The 17,043-nt window shown below is 48.2% G+C and overlaps 1 protein-coding gene across 2 annotated transcripts; it reads right to left on the bottom strand.

The window, feature by feature from the left end:
* Window positions 1-8,391: 8,391 nt before the first annotated feature.
* UPK2 (uroplakin 2) lies at window positions 8,392-11,336 on the bottom strand. Of its 2 annotated transcripts, XM_086339582.1 has the most exons (5): window positions 10,527-11,336; window positions 9,918-10,052; window positions 9,593-9,731; window positions 9,281-9,351; window positions 8,392-8,899 (listed from the first exon to the last, which is right to left on the bottom strand). In XM_086339582.1, the coding sequence occupies exons 1-5, from the start codon at window positions 10,600-10,602 to the stop codon at window positions 8,763-8,765; spliced, it is 558 nt and encodes a 185-aa protein (XP_086195708.1). In that variant the 5' UTR covers window positions 10,603-11,336; the 3' UTR covers window positions 8,392-8,762. The 2 variants fall into 2 exon arrangements, with proteins under 2 accessions (XP_086195708.1, XP_086195710.1); XM_086339584.1 differs by lacking the exon at window positions 9,281-9,351 and having other exon boundaries at window positions 8,761-8,899; window positions 10,527-10,681.
* Window positions 11,337-17,043: the final 5,707 nt, after the last annotated feature.

The raw sequence follows: 17,043 nt of genomic DNA, 5'->3' as shown, positions 1-17,043 counted from the left end.
TTATTAGTACATCACATTAAGAGACCCGTGATGTCAGTTTGTCTCATTATTAGTGGTATCCATTATGTTTTTCAACTGTGAAGGTACCTTTTTTTTTTCTGTTTTGTAATTAGTAAGCAATTTGTGGGGACCTTGTTTCTCATCAAATTTGTACCCACTAATTCTAGTGTCCATTTATGATTCTTGCCTAAATCAATCATTACTATGATGCATGTGAAATGATTTTATTTTATATATATATTTTTGACTGCACCTCCAATCTTGTGGGACCTTAGTTCCCTGACTATGACAGTGAAAGCACTGCGTCCTAACTGCTGGACTGCCAGGGAGTTCCCTGATTTTTCTAAATCTATCGTTCTATCTCCATTTATTTTAGTTGGCATTTTTTTGTAAAAGCTTCCCTGGTGTCGAAGTGATAAAGAATCCACCTACCAATGCAGGAGGTGTAGGTTCAATCCTTGGATCAGGAAGATCCCCTGGAGAAGGAAATGGCAACCCACTCCAGTATTCTTGCCTAGAAAATCTCATGGACAGAGAGGAACCAGAGCGGGCTACAGTTCATGGGGTTACAGAAGAGTCAGACGGGACTAAGCACAGCACAGCACATTCTTTTGTAAAGAAGAACTTTTCTTTATCACATATTTGTTCGTTATCAGTATGGACTCAAAGGATTGATTCTTATGTTACAGAAAGTGAAAAGTGAAAGTGAAGTCGCTCAGTTGTGTCGGACTCTTTGCAGCCCCGTGGACTGTAGCCTACCAGGCTCCTCCATCCATGGGATTTTCCAGGCAAGAATACTGAAGTGGATTGCCATTTCCTTCTCCAGGGGATCTTCCCAACCCAGGGATCAAACCCAGGTCTCCCACATTGTAGGCAGACGCTTTACCGTCTGAGCCACCAAGGAAATCATATGTTACAGAGTGGATTATAATTCAGTACTGTATTTGTTTTATCCTTAAATTATTCATATTTGGCCAGAGGGTGAGGCAGCCCCCTCTTTGTGCATTCTGGGTTTTCCCATCAGAGCCCATCCACCTTGTACTGTGTTGCCAGTTGCTTGCTTACTAGACTGGAAACTTTGAGAGTAGTACCTGGCATGTAGGAGACCCTCAATAAATGTTGTTTTAACTATGGTGAAAACAACAACTTTTAAAAAATTTATTGGCACCCTACCTTTAATATCAATAATAACAGTAATTTTATGATAATTTCCCTAGTTATAAAAATAATACATGCCTGATACAGAAAACTTGGAAATGTAGAAAGCACAAAGAAAAACACAAGAAAACAAAAATCATTCTTGTTATCCACAAGAGATAATAATTAATTACATTCTGATGTATAGTATTCCAATCTTTTTCCTGTGTTTCATTTTGTTTTATATAAAAAGTTATTGTAATGCATCTACCGTTTTATAGCCCCTTTTAAATTAATGTATCATTTGAAAATGTTAATATCATGTAAATCATATCTCTGATGAGGTTAACACCCAGAATGTATAAAGAAATCCCACAAATCATCAAAAAATCCAAACAACCCAGTTTAAAAATGGGCAAAGGACTTGAATAGACATTTCTCCAGAGAAGAAATACAGATGTCCAATAAGCACATGAAAAGATGTGCTTTTATATCATTAACAGTAGAGAAATGCAAATAAAAACCACAGTGAAATACTACTTCGTATCCATTGGGATGGCTATTATAAAACTAAACAAAGAAAATACAGGAAATAACAAGTGTTGACTAGGATGTGGAGAAATTGGAATCCTTGTGAATTACTGGTGGGAATGTAAAATGGTGCAGGCTCTCAAAAAAAAAAAGAAAAAAATAAAAGAATTACTCTATGATCTAGCTGTCTCATTTCTTGGTTAATACCCTGAAGAACTGGAATCAGAGGTTTGGATAGATATCTTTATACCCATGTTCAAGACTGCCTATTCACAGTATTTAAAATGTGGAAACAGGGAATTTCATGGTAAGAATCTGCCTTGTAATGTAGGGGACTTGAGTTGCATCCCTGGTTGGGAACCTAAGATCCCACATCCCTGGGGCAACTAGAGAGAAACCCACATGCCTCAGTGAAGAGCTCACAAAAGATCCCCTGGGCTGCAACTAAGACCTGAGGCACCCAACAGATGTATTTTAAAGATGGTTAAAGTTGTAAATTTTAAGTTTGTATTGTGTGCTTTGTCACTCAGTGGTGTCCGATTCTTTGCCACCCCATGGACTGACTGTAGTGCAACAGGCTCCTTTGTCCATGGGGATTCTCCAGGCAAGAATGCTGGAGTAGGTTGCCACTTCCTTCTCCAGGGGATCTTCCTGACCCAGGGATTAAACCTGCATCTCCTGCATTGGCAGGCAGATTATTTACCACCGAGTCACCAGGGAAGCAAAGAATGAATGTGCTGTGCTGTGCTTAGTCGTTCAGTCATGTCCGACTCCCTGCAACCCCATGCACTAGAGCCTGCCAGGCTCCTCTGTCCATGGGGATTCTGCAGGCAAGAATACTGGACTGGGTTGCCTTGCCCTCCTCCAGGGCATCTTCCCTACCCAAGGATCAAACCCAGGTCTCTTGCACTGCAGGCGAATTCTTTACTATCTGAACCACCAGGGAAGCCCTTTATGTTTGTATTATCATGATTTTCAATTCAGTTCAGTTGCTCAGTCACGTCCAACTCTTTGTGACTCCATGAATCCCAGCACACCAGGCTTCCCTGTCCATCACCATCTCCCGGAGTTCACCAAAACCCATGTGCATCAAGTCTGTGATGCCATCTAGCCATCTCATCTCTGTTGTCCCCTTTTCCTGCCCCCAATCCCTCCCAGCATCAGGGTCTTTTCCAATGAGTCAACTCTTCGCATGAGGTGGCCAAAATATTGGAGTTTCAGCTTTAGCATCAGTCCTGCCAATGAACACCCAGGACTAGTCTCCTTTAGGATGGACCGGTTGGATCTCCTTGCAGTCCAAGGGACTCTCAAGAGTCTTCTCCAACACCACAGTTCAAAAGCATCAATTCTTTGCTGCTCAGCTTTCTTCACAGTCCAACTCTCACATCCATACATGACCACTGGAAAAACCATAGCCTTGACTAGACAGACCTTTGTTGGCAAAGTAATATCTCTGCTTTTTAATATGCTATCTAGGTTGGTCATAACTTTCCTTCCAAGGAGTAAGCGTCTTTTAATTTCATGGCTGCAATCACCATCTGCAGTGATTTTGGACCCCAAAAAAATAAAGTCTGACACTGTTTCCAGTGTTTCCCTATCTATTTCCTATGAAGTGATGGGACCAGATGCCATGATATTTTTCTGAATGTTGAGCTTTAAGCCAACTTTTTCACTCTCCACTTTCACTTTCATCAAGAGGCTTTTTAGTTCCTCCTCACTTTCTGCCATAAGGGTGGTGTCATCTGCATATCTGAGGTTATTGATATTTCTCCTGGCAATCTTGATTCCAGCTTGTGCTTCTTCCAGCCCAGCATTTCTCATGATGTACTCTGCATATAAGTTAAATAAGCAGGGTGACAATATACTCCTTTTCCTATTTGGAACCAGTCTGTTGTTCCATGTCCAGTTCTTCCTGACCTGCATATAGGTTTCTCAAGAGGCAGGTCAGGTGGTCTGGTATTCCCATCTCTTTCAGAATTTTCTACAGTTTATTGTGATCCACACAGTCAAAGGCTTTGGCATAGTCAATAAAGCAGAAATAGATGTTTTTCTAGAACTCTCTTGCTTTTTCCATGATCCAGCAGATGTTGGCAATTTGATCTCTGGTTCCTCTGCCTTTTCTAAAACCAGCTTGAACATCTGGAAGTTCACGGTTCACGTATTGCTGAAGCCTGGCTTGGAGAATCTTGAGCATTATTTTACTAGCGTGTGAGATGAGTGAAATTGTGAGGTAGTTTGAGCATTCTTTGGCATTACCTTTCTTTGGGATTGGAATGAAAACTGACCTTTTCCAGTCCTGTGGCCACTGCTGAGTTTTCCAAATGTGCTGGCATACTGAGTGCAGCACTTTCACAGCATCATCTTTCAGGATTTGAAATAGCTCAACTGGAATTCCATCACCTCCACTAGCTTTGTTCGTAGTGATGCTTTCTAAGGCCCACTTGACTTCACATTCCAGGATGTCCGGCTCTAGGTGAGTGAGTGATCACACCATAGTGATTATCTGGGTCCTGAAGCTCTTTTTTGTACAGTTCTGTGTATTCTTGCCACCTCTTCTTAATATCTTCTGCTTCTGTTAGATCCATACCATTTCTGTCCTTTATCGAGCCCGTCTTTGTATGAAATGTTCCCTTGGTATCTCTAATTTTCTTGAAGAGATTTCTAGTCTTTCCCATTCTGTTGTTTTCCTCTATGTCTTTGCATTGATCGCTGAGGAAGGCTTTCTTATCTCTCCTCGCTATTCTTTGGAACTCTGCATTCAAATGGGAATATCTTTCCTTTTCCCCTTTGCTTTTCGCTTCTCTTCTTTTCACAGCTATTTGTAAGGCCTCCTCAGATAGCCATTTTGCTTTTTTGCATTTCTTTTCCATGGGGATGGTCTTGATCCCTATCTCCTGTACAGTGTCAGGAACCTCTGTCCATAGTTCATCAGGTACTCTGTCTATCAGATCTAGTCCCTTAAATCTATTTCTCACTTCCACTGTATAATCATAAGAGATTTGATTTAGGTCATACCTGATAGCGTATTGAAAAGCAGAGATATTACTTTGCCAACAAAGGTCCGTCTAGTCAAGGCTATGGTTTTTCCTGTGGTCATGTATGGATGTGAGAGTTGGACTGTGAAGAAAGCTGAGCACCGAAGAATTGATGCTTTTGAACTGTGGTGTTGGAGAAGACTCTTGAGAGTCCCTTGGACTGCGAGGAGATCCAACCAGTCCATTCTGAAGGAAATCAGCCCTGGGATTTCTTTGGAAGGACTGATGCTAAAGCTGAAACTCCAATATTTTGGCCACCTCATGCGAAGAGTTGACTCATTGGATAAGACCCTGATGCTGGGAGGGATTGGGGGCAAGTAGAACAGGGGATGACAGAGGATGAGATGGCTGGATGGCATCACCGACTCAATGGACATGAGTTTGAGTGAACTCTGGGAGATGGTGATGGACAGGGAGGCCTGGCGTGCTGCGATTCATGGGGTCACAATGAGTCGGACACGACTGAGTGACTGAACTGAACTGAACCGAATGGTCTAGCGGTTTTTCCTACTTTCTTCAATTTAAGTCTGAATTTGGCAATAAGGAGTTCATGATCTGAGCCACAGTCTGCTCCCGGTCTTGTTTTTGCTGACTGTATAGAGCTTCTCCATCTTTGGCTGCAAAGAATATAATCAATCTGATTTCGGTGTTGACCATCTGGTGATGTCCATGTGTATGGTGATGACCATGATTTTAAAAATGTTTATATCATCCCCCTACCCACATCCATTTGACAGAACTCTAGAAGCAGAGCGCAGGCAGGAGGGAAACTGAAAATTAATAAATAAATAATGTATATATCAGTAATTTCCAAACTTTGCTGCATGTTGGAATCCCCTGGGGATCTTTAAAAAGTACTAATGCCTGACTCCCACCCTCAGTCATTCTGATTCTGGTGTAGGATATGGCCTGAGTGTTGGGATTTTTAAAAGTCTCCTGCTGCTAAATTGCTTCAGTCGTGTCTGACTCTGTGAGACCCCATAGACGGCAGCCCACCAGGCTCCCGCATCCCTGGGATTCTCCAGGCAAGAACACTGGAGTGGGTTGCCATTTCCTTCTCCAATCTCCTGGATGATTCTAATGTGTGGCACAGTTTGGTTCCCTGTGTGGTGCTCTTGTTGTTGTTGCTGAGTCGCTAAATCGTGTTCAACTCTTTTGGGACCCCATGAATTATGGCCTGCTGGGCTCCTCTGTCCATGGGATTTCCCAGGCAAGAATACTGGAGCGGGTTGTCATTTCCTTCTCCAGGGGATCTTCCCAACCCAGGGTCTCCGGCTTGACAGGCAGATTCTTTACCACCATTGGTCACCTGATACGAAGGGCCAACTCGAAAAACACCCTGAAAGACTGAAGAAAGATTGAAGTCAAAAGGAGAAGCAGGCAGCAGAGGATGAGATGGTTAGATAGCCTCCCAGACTCAATGGACCTGAATTTGAGGAAACTCCAGGAGATAGTGGAAGACAGAGGAGCCTGGCATGCTGCACTTCATGGGGTTGCAAAGAGTCAACAAGACTTAGCTACTGAACAACAAGGACAGCTGATGCTCTGCCCACAATACAAGAAGAGTGGGCACCATACCTCCCTTGGCTGGTCCAGTTAGGATGGGAAGAAGGGCCTGATGGATTCTCCCTGACCCTCGTTCCTGACTTCAGGCCTCAGGGGAGCTGGACCCACCCAAACTAAGGAGGGTCCCGTGTTCACCTCCTGTCATCTATCATGACACTTATTGAAATTTTATTTACCTGTTCACACTTCGGGGAATCTCTCTTCCCCTAAATTCTCTGTAAGTTCCATAAGGGAGGAAGAGTGTCTTTTCACAGTTTATTTCTCGCACCTGGCACACAATAAATGCTAAGTTAGTGTTTGTGGAATTAATAAATGCTGTTGTTCTTCTCTTCCATTGCCTCCCTCTCCAGGATCTTCTAGCTCTGTGTCATTTATTATTGCATTTTCAGAATTTTTGGCACTTTTCCTAGCCCTCACCTTCTCTTCAGGGGCTTGTTGATTCATCAATTTGCTCACTTGTTCTACAATATGTATTGAATATCCACCATGTCCCAGGCACCACAAAGGTACTATAGGCCCTTGGGAGCAAAGAGACAACTCTCAGGGAACATAAAGTCTGGAGGGAAGACCACTGAATAATCACATAAACATAGTAATAAACAATAGTAATGCCATGAAAGACAAAATGGGAGAACCCAACCTAATGGTGGGGTGGAGGTCAGAGAAGGCTTCCCTGGAGAAGCTGGGTTAACTATGCAAATAGAATGGAATTGAGGGGGGGGTGGTCTTAAAAGCAGTGTAGGCCTAAGGAAGGGGCTTCTGTGTGGCTCAGATGATAAAGACTCTGCCTGCAATGTGGGTGACGGAAGTCTTCCCTGAATTGGGAAGACCCCCTGGAACAGGAAATGGCAACCCACCCCAGTATTCTTGCCTGGACAATCCCATGGACAGAGGAGCCTTGTGGGCTACAGTCCATGGGGTTGCAAAGAGTCAGACATGACTGAAGCGACTTAGCACACACACAGGCTTAAAGAAGAGTCTGTGCAAAGGCCTCGAGGCAAGAGGGAACGCAGGACATTAGAAGGGATATAGTGAGAGCTGAGGGGTAGTTAGGGGACAGACACCGGGCTGGCCTTGAAAGTCACCACAAAAATTTTGGTCTTTACCCTAAGAGCAAGGCAAAGATCACTGATCCTTAGAAGGAATAACATACTGGAGAGAACACAAGTGACCACTCCCACTCTTTCCCCTTGGTTACTCACAGTACCACTTTTGCACCCTCTGGCAGGGTGTTCCACTTCTTCTCTCTTCTCCTAGTGCCCTTTAGCCTGTTCTTCACTCCCCCTGTAATTGTAACCCCTCTTCCCCGCTCCCTGCCCCATCCCCAGCACCCTGTCCTTGGGTTTCACTCTGGTAGCCTTCTGGCTTTTTTCCCTTCACTGTGCTGGTTATTCATCATGATGAAGAAAGCCAGGGCTTTCTCTAGTTGCAGAGCACAGGCTCTAGAGTGCTTGGGCTCAGTAACTATGGTGCTTGGACTTCTCTAGTTGTGGGATCTTAGTCCCCCCAGGGATTGAACCAGCTCCCCCTGCATTGGAAGGCAGATTCTTAACCACTGGACCACCAGGGAAGTCCTGGCCCTCTGGGTTGTTTTTTTGGTCAGAGCCTCTCTTTCTGCAGCACTTCTCCTTGGTCTCCTGGCTTTCACAAAGGCCCTCAGGCCTCTGGGTCCCATGTGGTGGACCAGCCTCGGCTTCACTCCCACCCCAAGGCCCTTGGATGGTGTAAAACCCACAGTCCAGGTGTGGGTCTGAGAACTCTGACTCTTGGATTCTTATCTCATCCACACCTTCCTACTTCCTGGGAAAAGTAACTTTGGGGTTCCAGGGCAGAGAGAGGACTGGGAGCAGCCGCAGCCTGGACATAGATTCTATACGTTTGCCCATAGTGAAAGTTAAGTGAAAGTTGCTCGGTCGTGTCTGACTCTTTGCGACCCTATGGACTATACAGTCCATGGAATTCTCCAGGCCAGGATACTGGAGCGGGTAACCGTTCCCTTCTCCAGAGGATCTTCCCAACCCAGGGATCAAACCCAGGTCTCCCACATTGTGGGTGGATTCTTTAGCAGCTGAGCCACTGGGGAAGCCCAAAGTGGAGCCCATTGAAGAGAAACACACACAGCAACGTGGCATCAGGCTTTATTGTAGGGGCTAAATTCACTGGGGGAGGGAAAAATTCCTGTCTGTCAGGGGTAGAGCGGTTAAAGAGGTGAAATGGGAGAAAAACCAATTCTGACAGGAGTGGGGTGAGGGCAGTAATAGGGAGTGTTGGGCCAAGGGGACACCTTAGGGGATGAGGAGGGGACGGAGGGAGAAGAGGGCTGTAGTGGAGAAGGGAGGGGAGGTGATGGCACTGAAGGATCCCAGGCCTGGTGCCTGTGGCCTGGGAGCAGGCCGTCTTCTCAGCAGTGGAGATAAGAGCAGACGCAGAGCCCCGGGCTGAGAACACAGACAGTGCCTTGGACTTGCTGCCTGCTCCCCGGGGCTGTCCTCCTCACTTGCGGGCGCCCAGTGCTAGGGCAATGATCAAGCCCAGAACCAGCAGGAACATAGCGACCGAGAGCAGCACCGTGATGACCACCATGCCCCCTGTCCGGGCCATTGCCAGCCCAATGGATTCTGCCTTCCTTCCTGTCAGAAGAGAGGAGGGAGGCAGTTCTAGGCAGGAAGGGCCCCCACCCTGCCCAAGGCTCCCAGCCCAGCCCCTCATCCATTCATCCAGCCAGCCATCCCCTCATCCGTGTATTCATCCAACCAACCAACGAATCATTAGATAAACATTTATGAAGCATCTCCTACGTGAGGCACCGAGGATTCAGAAATTAATCGGACACGGTCACTACCCACAAAGTTTAGTGGTGCAGGGAAATGTGTCAGCAGCCACTTAAAATGCCAGGGGCTCAGTGTGAGGATAGAGGAAGGAAGAGAAGCTAAGGGAGGATAGGAAGGGGCAGGTGGGGGATGGGGCAAGAGGGGCCAGGGAAGGCTCTGGGGCCCTGAGACGTTACTCACGAGGAAATGTGGACATTGGGATTTCTCTGCTAGACTCGGTGGATGCCCCCTTTGTCACGAGGTAGGAAATGCTTTTGCGGTGAGGTTCGGGAGAGGAGAGAATCCTCAGTCAGTGTCCAGGACTTAGAGTATGAGGGAGTCCAGGCCTCCCACTCCACAGCTGTGCCCAGGAGAGGCCTGTTCTGGTAGCTGTGCCCCCATTCTCTCCCCCATACTCACCACATCCCACCACCACCGCCACCAAAGTCAGGGCCCAGCTCCTCTTCCTATAGCCCTTCCCACCCGTGCCCCAGGCCCGGGCCTGGTACTTACTAGTATTTGGTTCCTGGTGCCAGGTTTGTCACCTGGTATGCACTGAGCCGGGTGACCGTGAAGCCAGACCCGCTGTCCACCACGCTCACCAGCTCCCTGCGTCCGCGGCACGGAGGCACCACGAAGCTAGATCTCACCACTGGGTGGGAAATTGGTGATGAAAGGCAGGGACAAGCCTCGAAAGGCCCCAAGGAGAAGGGCAGTATTTAGAGTATGGATGGTGGGGAAAGGGGGTCAATAGGAAGGGAGAGTGGGAGGAGGGATGCCTGAGTATCCTGGGAAGGGATCTATGGGCACTAGGGGGTGCTGGGAGCGAGAAGCAGACCTTTGCTGTCATTGGCTCTCCGGACAGTCAGTGTGGCGTTGCCCCCTGTGAGGTGACATGGGGGCAAGGCAACTAGCAGGCTTTCCGTCATCACTGGGGACAGCAGACCAGAGAGGCTTGAGATGTTGAAGTCAGCTAAGGGGCCAGGAAGGAGTTCAGGGGAGGATCAATTCCTTTCTCGCCAACAGATCGGCCACCCCACTCCACCCCTGGGGGTCCTCTCTAAGGATGAAGAGTCCCTTCCACTCTGTGGTCTGTTTGCGGAACACGAGTCTTTGCCCGTATGACCACCAGGTGGCAGGCTTGGGCTGCAGAAGCTGGGTACTCCTCCAAGCCTCCAGATGCAGGGGTGCTAGGAGAGGGCAGCTCCCAACCCCACCCCTGTCCAAAGCCTTGGTCTCTTCCCCACTCCTGCCTGCCTCCTGAATCTGGAAGGGAACAGGAATGTGCCCTGGGCCCAGTGACTGATGCCTGGTCACCGCCGTCACCAGTTTCCCAGCCCCAGCTGGCCAGACCAGCCCCTCTTTGACAGCCCTGGAAGGCACAGTTCCTCCTCTCCAGAACCCCCCTTCCAAGCCCCTCCCCAGCCTGGCCAGAGATGGCAGAGACCTGCAGCCCCGGGGACCAGGACAGCCAGCAGAATCAGGATCCAAGACAAGGTCCACACAGGCCACGGAGATGCCATCGCTGGGCTGGGAGCTGGGGTGGGTGCTGGCGGGCTGTGACTGCCTAAGGCAACTGAAGCCCTTCCCCTAGGGCTGCCTGATTTTGTCTTGGCGGGGTGGGAGGAGCTCGAGGGGAATCCTGCCCAACCTGCCCCTTGGGTACCAACAGCCTCAGGGGAGGCCCCCAAACAGGTTTTTCAGGATGGGGAGCTAGCCCTCAGGCCAGGATGGGGAGGGCCTGGCTGGATCTCGGTGGCTTAGTCACCGCAGAGGGGCAGGGGAGCTGAGGTGGGGGTGGAAAATCCTTCTTCTGGGACACCCACATGTAAAAGCATTCCCGCCTGCAAGGGCATCTGGAGCCCGGCCTGTAGAGGACCACCCCCCCATGTGGTGGGGGTCTTCCCAGGAGGGTGGCAAGTACTGAGTTTGCCCTGGTGTGTGGAGAGAGGGGAGTCACCCTGAGGGGCTCCTGAAAGGGCCTTGGCTGGGCAGGAACGGGAGAGAAACAGAGAAACCGGCAGGACAGGGTCGGGGCATCAGAGCCCAGGGCCTCAATTCTTGGCATCCACTGAGGCCCAAGCACTGAACTCTGGGAGGGGCAGAGGGAGGGGTATGGGTGCCAGGAAGCACACAGGGCTTCCCATCCTCCAAGGATGCCATGGAGGCCTTCCAGAGATCGGAGAGGTGGGCACTGACCTGCCCAGTAGGGGTGGGGGAGGCATACCGTCAGCCTTGGTCAACAACATTTGCAGAACTGTTTGAGAATAAAGGAGAGAGAGACGGAGGGAGAAAATGAAAGAGAGACACAGCTTCTCCAAAGGCCCTCCCACCCCTGTGCTCGGTTAGAGAGCCCTCAAGGAGTTGTGAGCAGAGACAACAGACAGGAGGAGAAAGCACCTCTCCTGGGCCCGGCAGGCGCTTTGCTTGCTCTACACTCAAGCTCACCGCCAGCCCGGTCGGTGGACGTTATTGGCTCCTTTCGTGGATGTGGAAACTGAGACTCAGAGCCACTTGTGGAACATGGAATACTTTGTCAGGAGAGGTCGTAGATCTCCACAGGGAGCATTTATGTGTGTCTTTCTGCTCCTGGAGCCACTCTGGCTCCCCCAGTCCCAGAAGAGGGCCAGGGTCCCACCAGGGAAGTGAGGTGCTGGTGAGGGTGTGTCCGTGAAAAGGTCAGCTCCTGTCCTGGGGTTTGAGCAGGGGGTGACAATAAAGACCAGATTCCTGGACCAAAGCGGAGAGTGGGAGGGCCTCAGACCAGCACTTCTCCAAATTGAATGTGCATGTGAATCACCGGGGATCTTATTAAGATGCAGTATCTGATTCAGTGGGTCTGAGGTGAAGCCTGAAATTCTGCATTTCTAACGAGCTTCCAGGTAAGGTTGATTGATGCTAGCCTGGGAGGCACACACTCGAGTCACCAGGTGCTCAGTATGGCCTCCTTCTCCGCCCCCGCCCGTACACACACACTCTGGATCCTCTGCTGGAGATCAGGGTCAGGTGTTTTTCCCCTGTCTCCCAGCAGAGGCTGCCTTTGGGCGAAGAAATGAATTCTGTTTTCCCTGCGCCTTGGCTTTTGTTCCCTTTTAGATAAGATCCAATCATAATTCTGCAAAATGAAAGAGGATCTTTGGCACATTGAGAACTTTGGAGAGAGGGAACAGACTAAATGGTGGAATTCCAGGGTGAGGGATCTTCTTAGTACTCTTCAAATCCCATCCCCAGCCAGGAGGATGTTTACACTTGGGCTTGGGAGAGATCACTTCCCATCTCAGTCACAAACCAGCAGCAGAAAGGAGAAGAGGTTGGGTTTATTGCAGACTGGGTCATGTTGTGTCTACTCCTAAGCTCCCATCTCCATCTGAAATTATGAGTGGGACAGAGTTGGGTAGGGGAGGACAGAGCTCTGACCAGATTTTAAAAGGATAAGAGGGGCCTGTGCCTTTAAACCCTCCTTTCTCTCCCTTCAGTCCTCCCCCCTTCCCCACCCTTGGCCCTCCCCAGGTTTCTGGAGGAGCTGAGAGTTGCGTCTTCTCCCTGCCCTGCCGAGCTGCTCACTGGCTGCTCTGGAGGCTGTGCTTTGGGGTCTCCATGGAAACCATTAGTTGCTAAGCAACTGGAGCATCATCTGTGCTGAGCTCTCGCATCTAATTATCCCATCACAGCCGCGGAGAAGGGTTTGGGGAGCTGAGAGGAGGGGGAGGACAAGCACAGGAGCAAGAGGATAACTCTTTTAGCAGAGCAGATTCATTGACAACGCTGAAGTCATTTAAAGCCACAGCACTCTTGTTCCTCTGGAGGATTTCCTCATGGCTTGGAGAAATCGAGCCAGGGCCACAAATGCCTGGAGTCTCTCTCTTGGACCCACTCTTTCTAGGCTGTCTCCCTCTTGGTTTCTCGATTCTCAACTCACTCAAGTTTCCTCCCTTGCCTCCTTCCTTCCAAATAGCAAATAGTTATTAAATACCAGTTATGTCCCTGGAACTGTGCTAGGCACCAGGGATATGAAGGTAAGATAAATTTTTGCCCTCGAGGAGTTCCTGATTGTTCTATTCTGCTCCAAAGATTAGCTCCTGAAACAGACCTACTCTTTCTAAACTGTGGTTCTTTCTTTCTTCCTCTCTTTCTCCCTTCATTGCTTCCTTCTTCCCTCCCTCCCTCCCTCCTTTCTTTCATTCTTCTTAAATTGAACTATGGTAGTTTTGCAACCAAAAGAGCTTGGATCAGAACCCAGGTCTGCCTGATATATTATACTTTTGTTTCTCCTTTGGCAATGCCAGTCTTAGTCACTTAGAGGAGCACGGCCACTTGGTTTTGTGGGCATGTCAACCTCTGATGGGCACTGCCATGGAACTTTAGGTGAGTCACTTTGAACCTCAATTTTCTCACCTAGAAAATGGAAAGACTCTTTCCTTACCATTTGTCTAGCAACATATGGCAGATGTAAAAATGCTTTAAAAATAAAGGTGCAACAGGAATGTAGAGACCATTGTCAGAATCTATAGTAGCAGACTGGGGGAAACCCTGGCAACTTGGATCTAGAGGTCAGATGCAGTGCTCACCAAATGTTGGTCCAGTGATGAATGGTAGAGCATCTGTCCTTGAGATATGAGGCTGGAAAAGGCTGTGAGAGTCAGAAAATCTCAGTTGTTCAATGGTAGAATGCAACTGGATGCGTCTTTATTATTTTTTTCTAATATTGCCCATGGCACAACGACTTCCCTCAAATCTTTCAGCTTTCTGACCTTGACCAAGTTAACTACCTAACTACTCTGAGCTGCAGTTTTCTCTTCCGTAGAAAGGGTATAAAATCTGTCTCATCAGGATACTATGACTATCACTCAAGATAATTTATTTAAGAGTGCCTAGCACTGTATCTGGTTCAATAAATATTAATTTAAGTAATTTATCTTATCCTCTCTTTTTTATTAACCCTTGGTGCAAAAGAAGACTAGAGGCTCAGAGGCAATAAATAACATTCTGAAGGTCTCAGAGTGAGCAAAAAATGAGGTGGGATAGAATTCAGAATTTGCTTTTCCAACCATGTCATTGATGTAAGGGCTTCCCTGGTGGCTAAGTGGTGAAGAATCCGCCTGCCAATGCAGGAGATGTGGGTTCAATTGCTGGATCAGTAAGATTCCCTGGAGGAGGAAATGGCAGCCTGCTCCATTGTTCTTGCCTGAGAAATCCCATGGACAGAGGAGCCTGGTGGGCTACAGTCCATGGGATTGCGAAGAGCTGGACATGATTGAGGGACTGAGCATGCACGCATTGATGCAAAGGAGATGGCTGGTCAGGAAAGGTAGTCTGGGATCAGGGTAGGGGGTGAGTGACTGTGGTGGATCAGCTATAACACATGTACTGAAGGGGTACCAGGCACGAGGGAACAGCCTGCTCACACACTTATTCATTCAATAAATATTTGTTGAACAACATCTCTGTGGTGGGTATTACACTAGGTAATGAAATACAGAGATGACAAGACACAACTCCTGCTCTCAAGTTGCTGATTTTTGGAGAGTTGCTGAGTTAGCCTTCCTAAGTGGAAAGGGATATTCCAAAAAAAGAGAACAGTACATGAAAAGACTCAAAGATGTGAATTATCCTGACACCTCCTGGAACTGTGAACAATACATCTTGGCTAGAAAGACGTATTCAAGGATGAACATGGTGAGAGCTCTAGCCATCGGTTAGGCCACCAATGGCTTTGTAAGCTATGCTAAGGAGCCTGGCTTTTTTTTTTTTTTAGATTTATTTACTTTTGGCTGTACTGGATCTTTGTTGCTGCTTGCAGACTTTCTCTAGTGCGGCGAGCAGGGGCTACTCTGCAGTTGTGGCGCGCAGGCTTCTCATTGCCGTGGCTTCTCTTGTGCAGCACAGGTTCTAGAGTGATGGCTCAGTGGTTGTGCTGCACACGCTTAGTTGCTCCGTGGCATGGAATCATCTCTGACCAGGGATCAAACCCATGTCCTCTGCATTGGCAAGTGGATTCTTAACCACTAGACCACCAAGGAAGCCAGGAGCCTGATTTTTTTGCTGAAGAAAACAGGAAGCCTGTGAAGAGTTTTACTTGTTTAAAGATCTTCCTGGAAACAGTGTGGGGAATGGATTGGTGGCAGGTAAGAGACTGGTTCATTGTGTCCGGGTTGGTCTATGTGGCCAATAGAATAGGACAGAAACGACAGTAGGTCACTCCTGAGGCTCCGTCCTAAAAGGCATTGCACCTGCCCCCTTGCTCTAATGGACTGCTCACTCTGGAGGATATGGGAGCACCTCCATGGGGAGGTCCACGTGGCAGGGACCAAGCAATGGCAGCCCACTCCAGTACTCTTGCCTGGAAAATCCCATGGACAGAGGAGCCTGGTGGGCTGCAGTCCATGGGGTGGCTAAGAGTCAGACACAACTGAGCAACTTCACTTTCACTTTTCACTTTCATGCATTGGAGAAGGAAATGGCAACCCACTTCAGTGTGCTTGCCTGGAGAATCCCAGGGACGGGGGAGCCTGGTGGGCTGCCGTCTATGGGGTTGCACAGAGTCGGACACGACTGAAGCGACTTAGCAGCAGCAGCAGCAGCCAAGATCCAAGGAGAAACTGAGGCCTCCAACCGACAGCCATGTGAATGGGTGAGCTTGGAGACAGATCCTCCGGACCCAGTCAGTCCTCCAGGTGACTGTGGCCCAGGCTGACACCTTCACTGAAACTTCACGAGACAACCGGCTAAGTCTTACTCAGATTCCTGATTCTCAGTAAATGTTCGTTTTTATAAGCCACTAAATTTGGAGATTAGCTGCTATGCAAGAATTGATAACATTCTTTCCTGGAGAATGCCACGGACAGAGGAGCCTGGTAGGCTACAGTCCATGGGATCACAAAGAGTCAGACATGACTAAGTGACTAACACTTTCACTTTTTTCACCAATATCTTGGGCAAGTCAGATGACAGCGATGTTTTCATGTGAAGTGACGTGAAGTGAAAGTATGTAAGTCTGGAACACAGGAGAAAAGTCTGGAACACAGGAGAAAAGTCTGGGATGAAGAAAGGGAAGGTGGACAATGGCTAACATCATAAATGTAAGGACTTCCCTGGTGGTCCAATGGTTAAGAATCTGCCTTGCAATGCAAGGGATACTTCCCTGATCCAGGAAGATTCCACATGCCAAGGGGCAACTAAGCTCGTGAGCCACAACTACTGAAGCCTACATGCCCTGGAGCCTGTGCCCTACGACAAGAGAAGCCACCGCAGTGAGAAGCTCTTGCACTGCAACAAAGATTAGCCCTTACTGGCCACAACTAGAGAAAGCCCACAGCACCGCCACACAATAAAAAATAAACAATTTTTAAAAATCAGAAATGTGGAAGAGTCCTGGAAGACAGTGGTGGAAGGGAAGGATAAGAAAGCCAAGTACAGAATACTTGGGAACCCAGTGTCTAAAGGACAGATGGAGTGAGAGGAGCCGAGGAAGGAAGAACGAGCTTTAGGAGAAGAACCGGGAGAAAGTGGATGGATGGTTTTGCAAAGGAAGTGTCAGACGGTATGAAGGTCAGGATTGGAGTCCAGGACTCAAAAATGTCCCTGGGGGACTTCCCTGGGGGTCCAGTGGCTAAGACTCTATGCTCCCAAGGCAGGGGGCCTGAGTTCCATCCCTGGTCAGGGAAGTAGATCCTACATACTGCACCTAGAGATCCCGACTGTTACATCTAAAACCCAGCAGACCCAAATAAATAAATATTTTTTTAAAAAATGCCCCTAGGCCTAGCATCTTGAGGGGTGTTGTGTGTCCTTCAGAGCGGGGCAGCAGCCAGATAGGAAGAGTTCAGGGATAATTGGGAGTAGGTGGAGTTAGAACTGTGTAGACCTCTCTGAAGAAACTTGGCTGCAAAGGGAAGGAGACAGATAACCAGAGGGAATTGTGGGTACAACCCGGAGGGAACAATCTCTTCTGTTTTGTTTTTAAA

Source organism: Bos grunniens, chromosome 15, assembly GCF_055505025.1.
Source record: "Bos grunniens cultivar Pamir isolate PY7600 chromosome 15, Bosgru_T2T1.0, whole genome shotgun sequence".
Taxonomy (NCBI): domain Eukaryota; kingdom Metazoa; phylum Chordata; class Mammalia; order Artiodactyla; family Bovidae; genus Bos; species Bos grunniens.
This window is presented reverse-complemented; position numbering and strand designations above follow the sequence as displayed.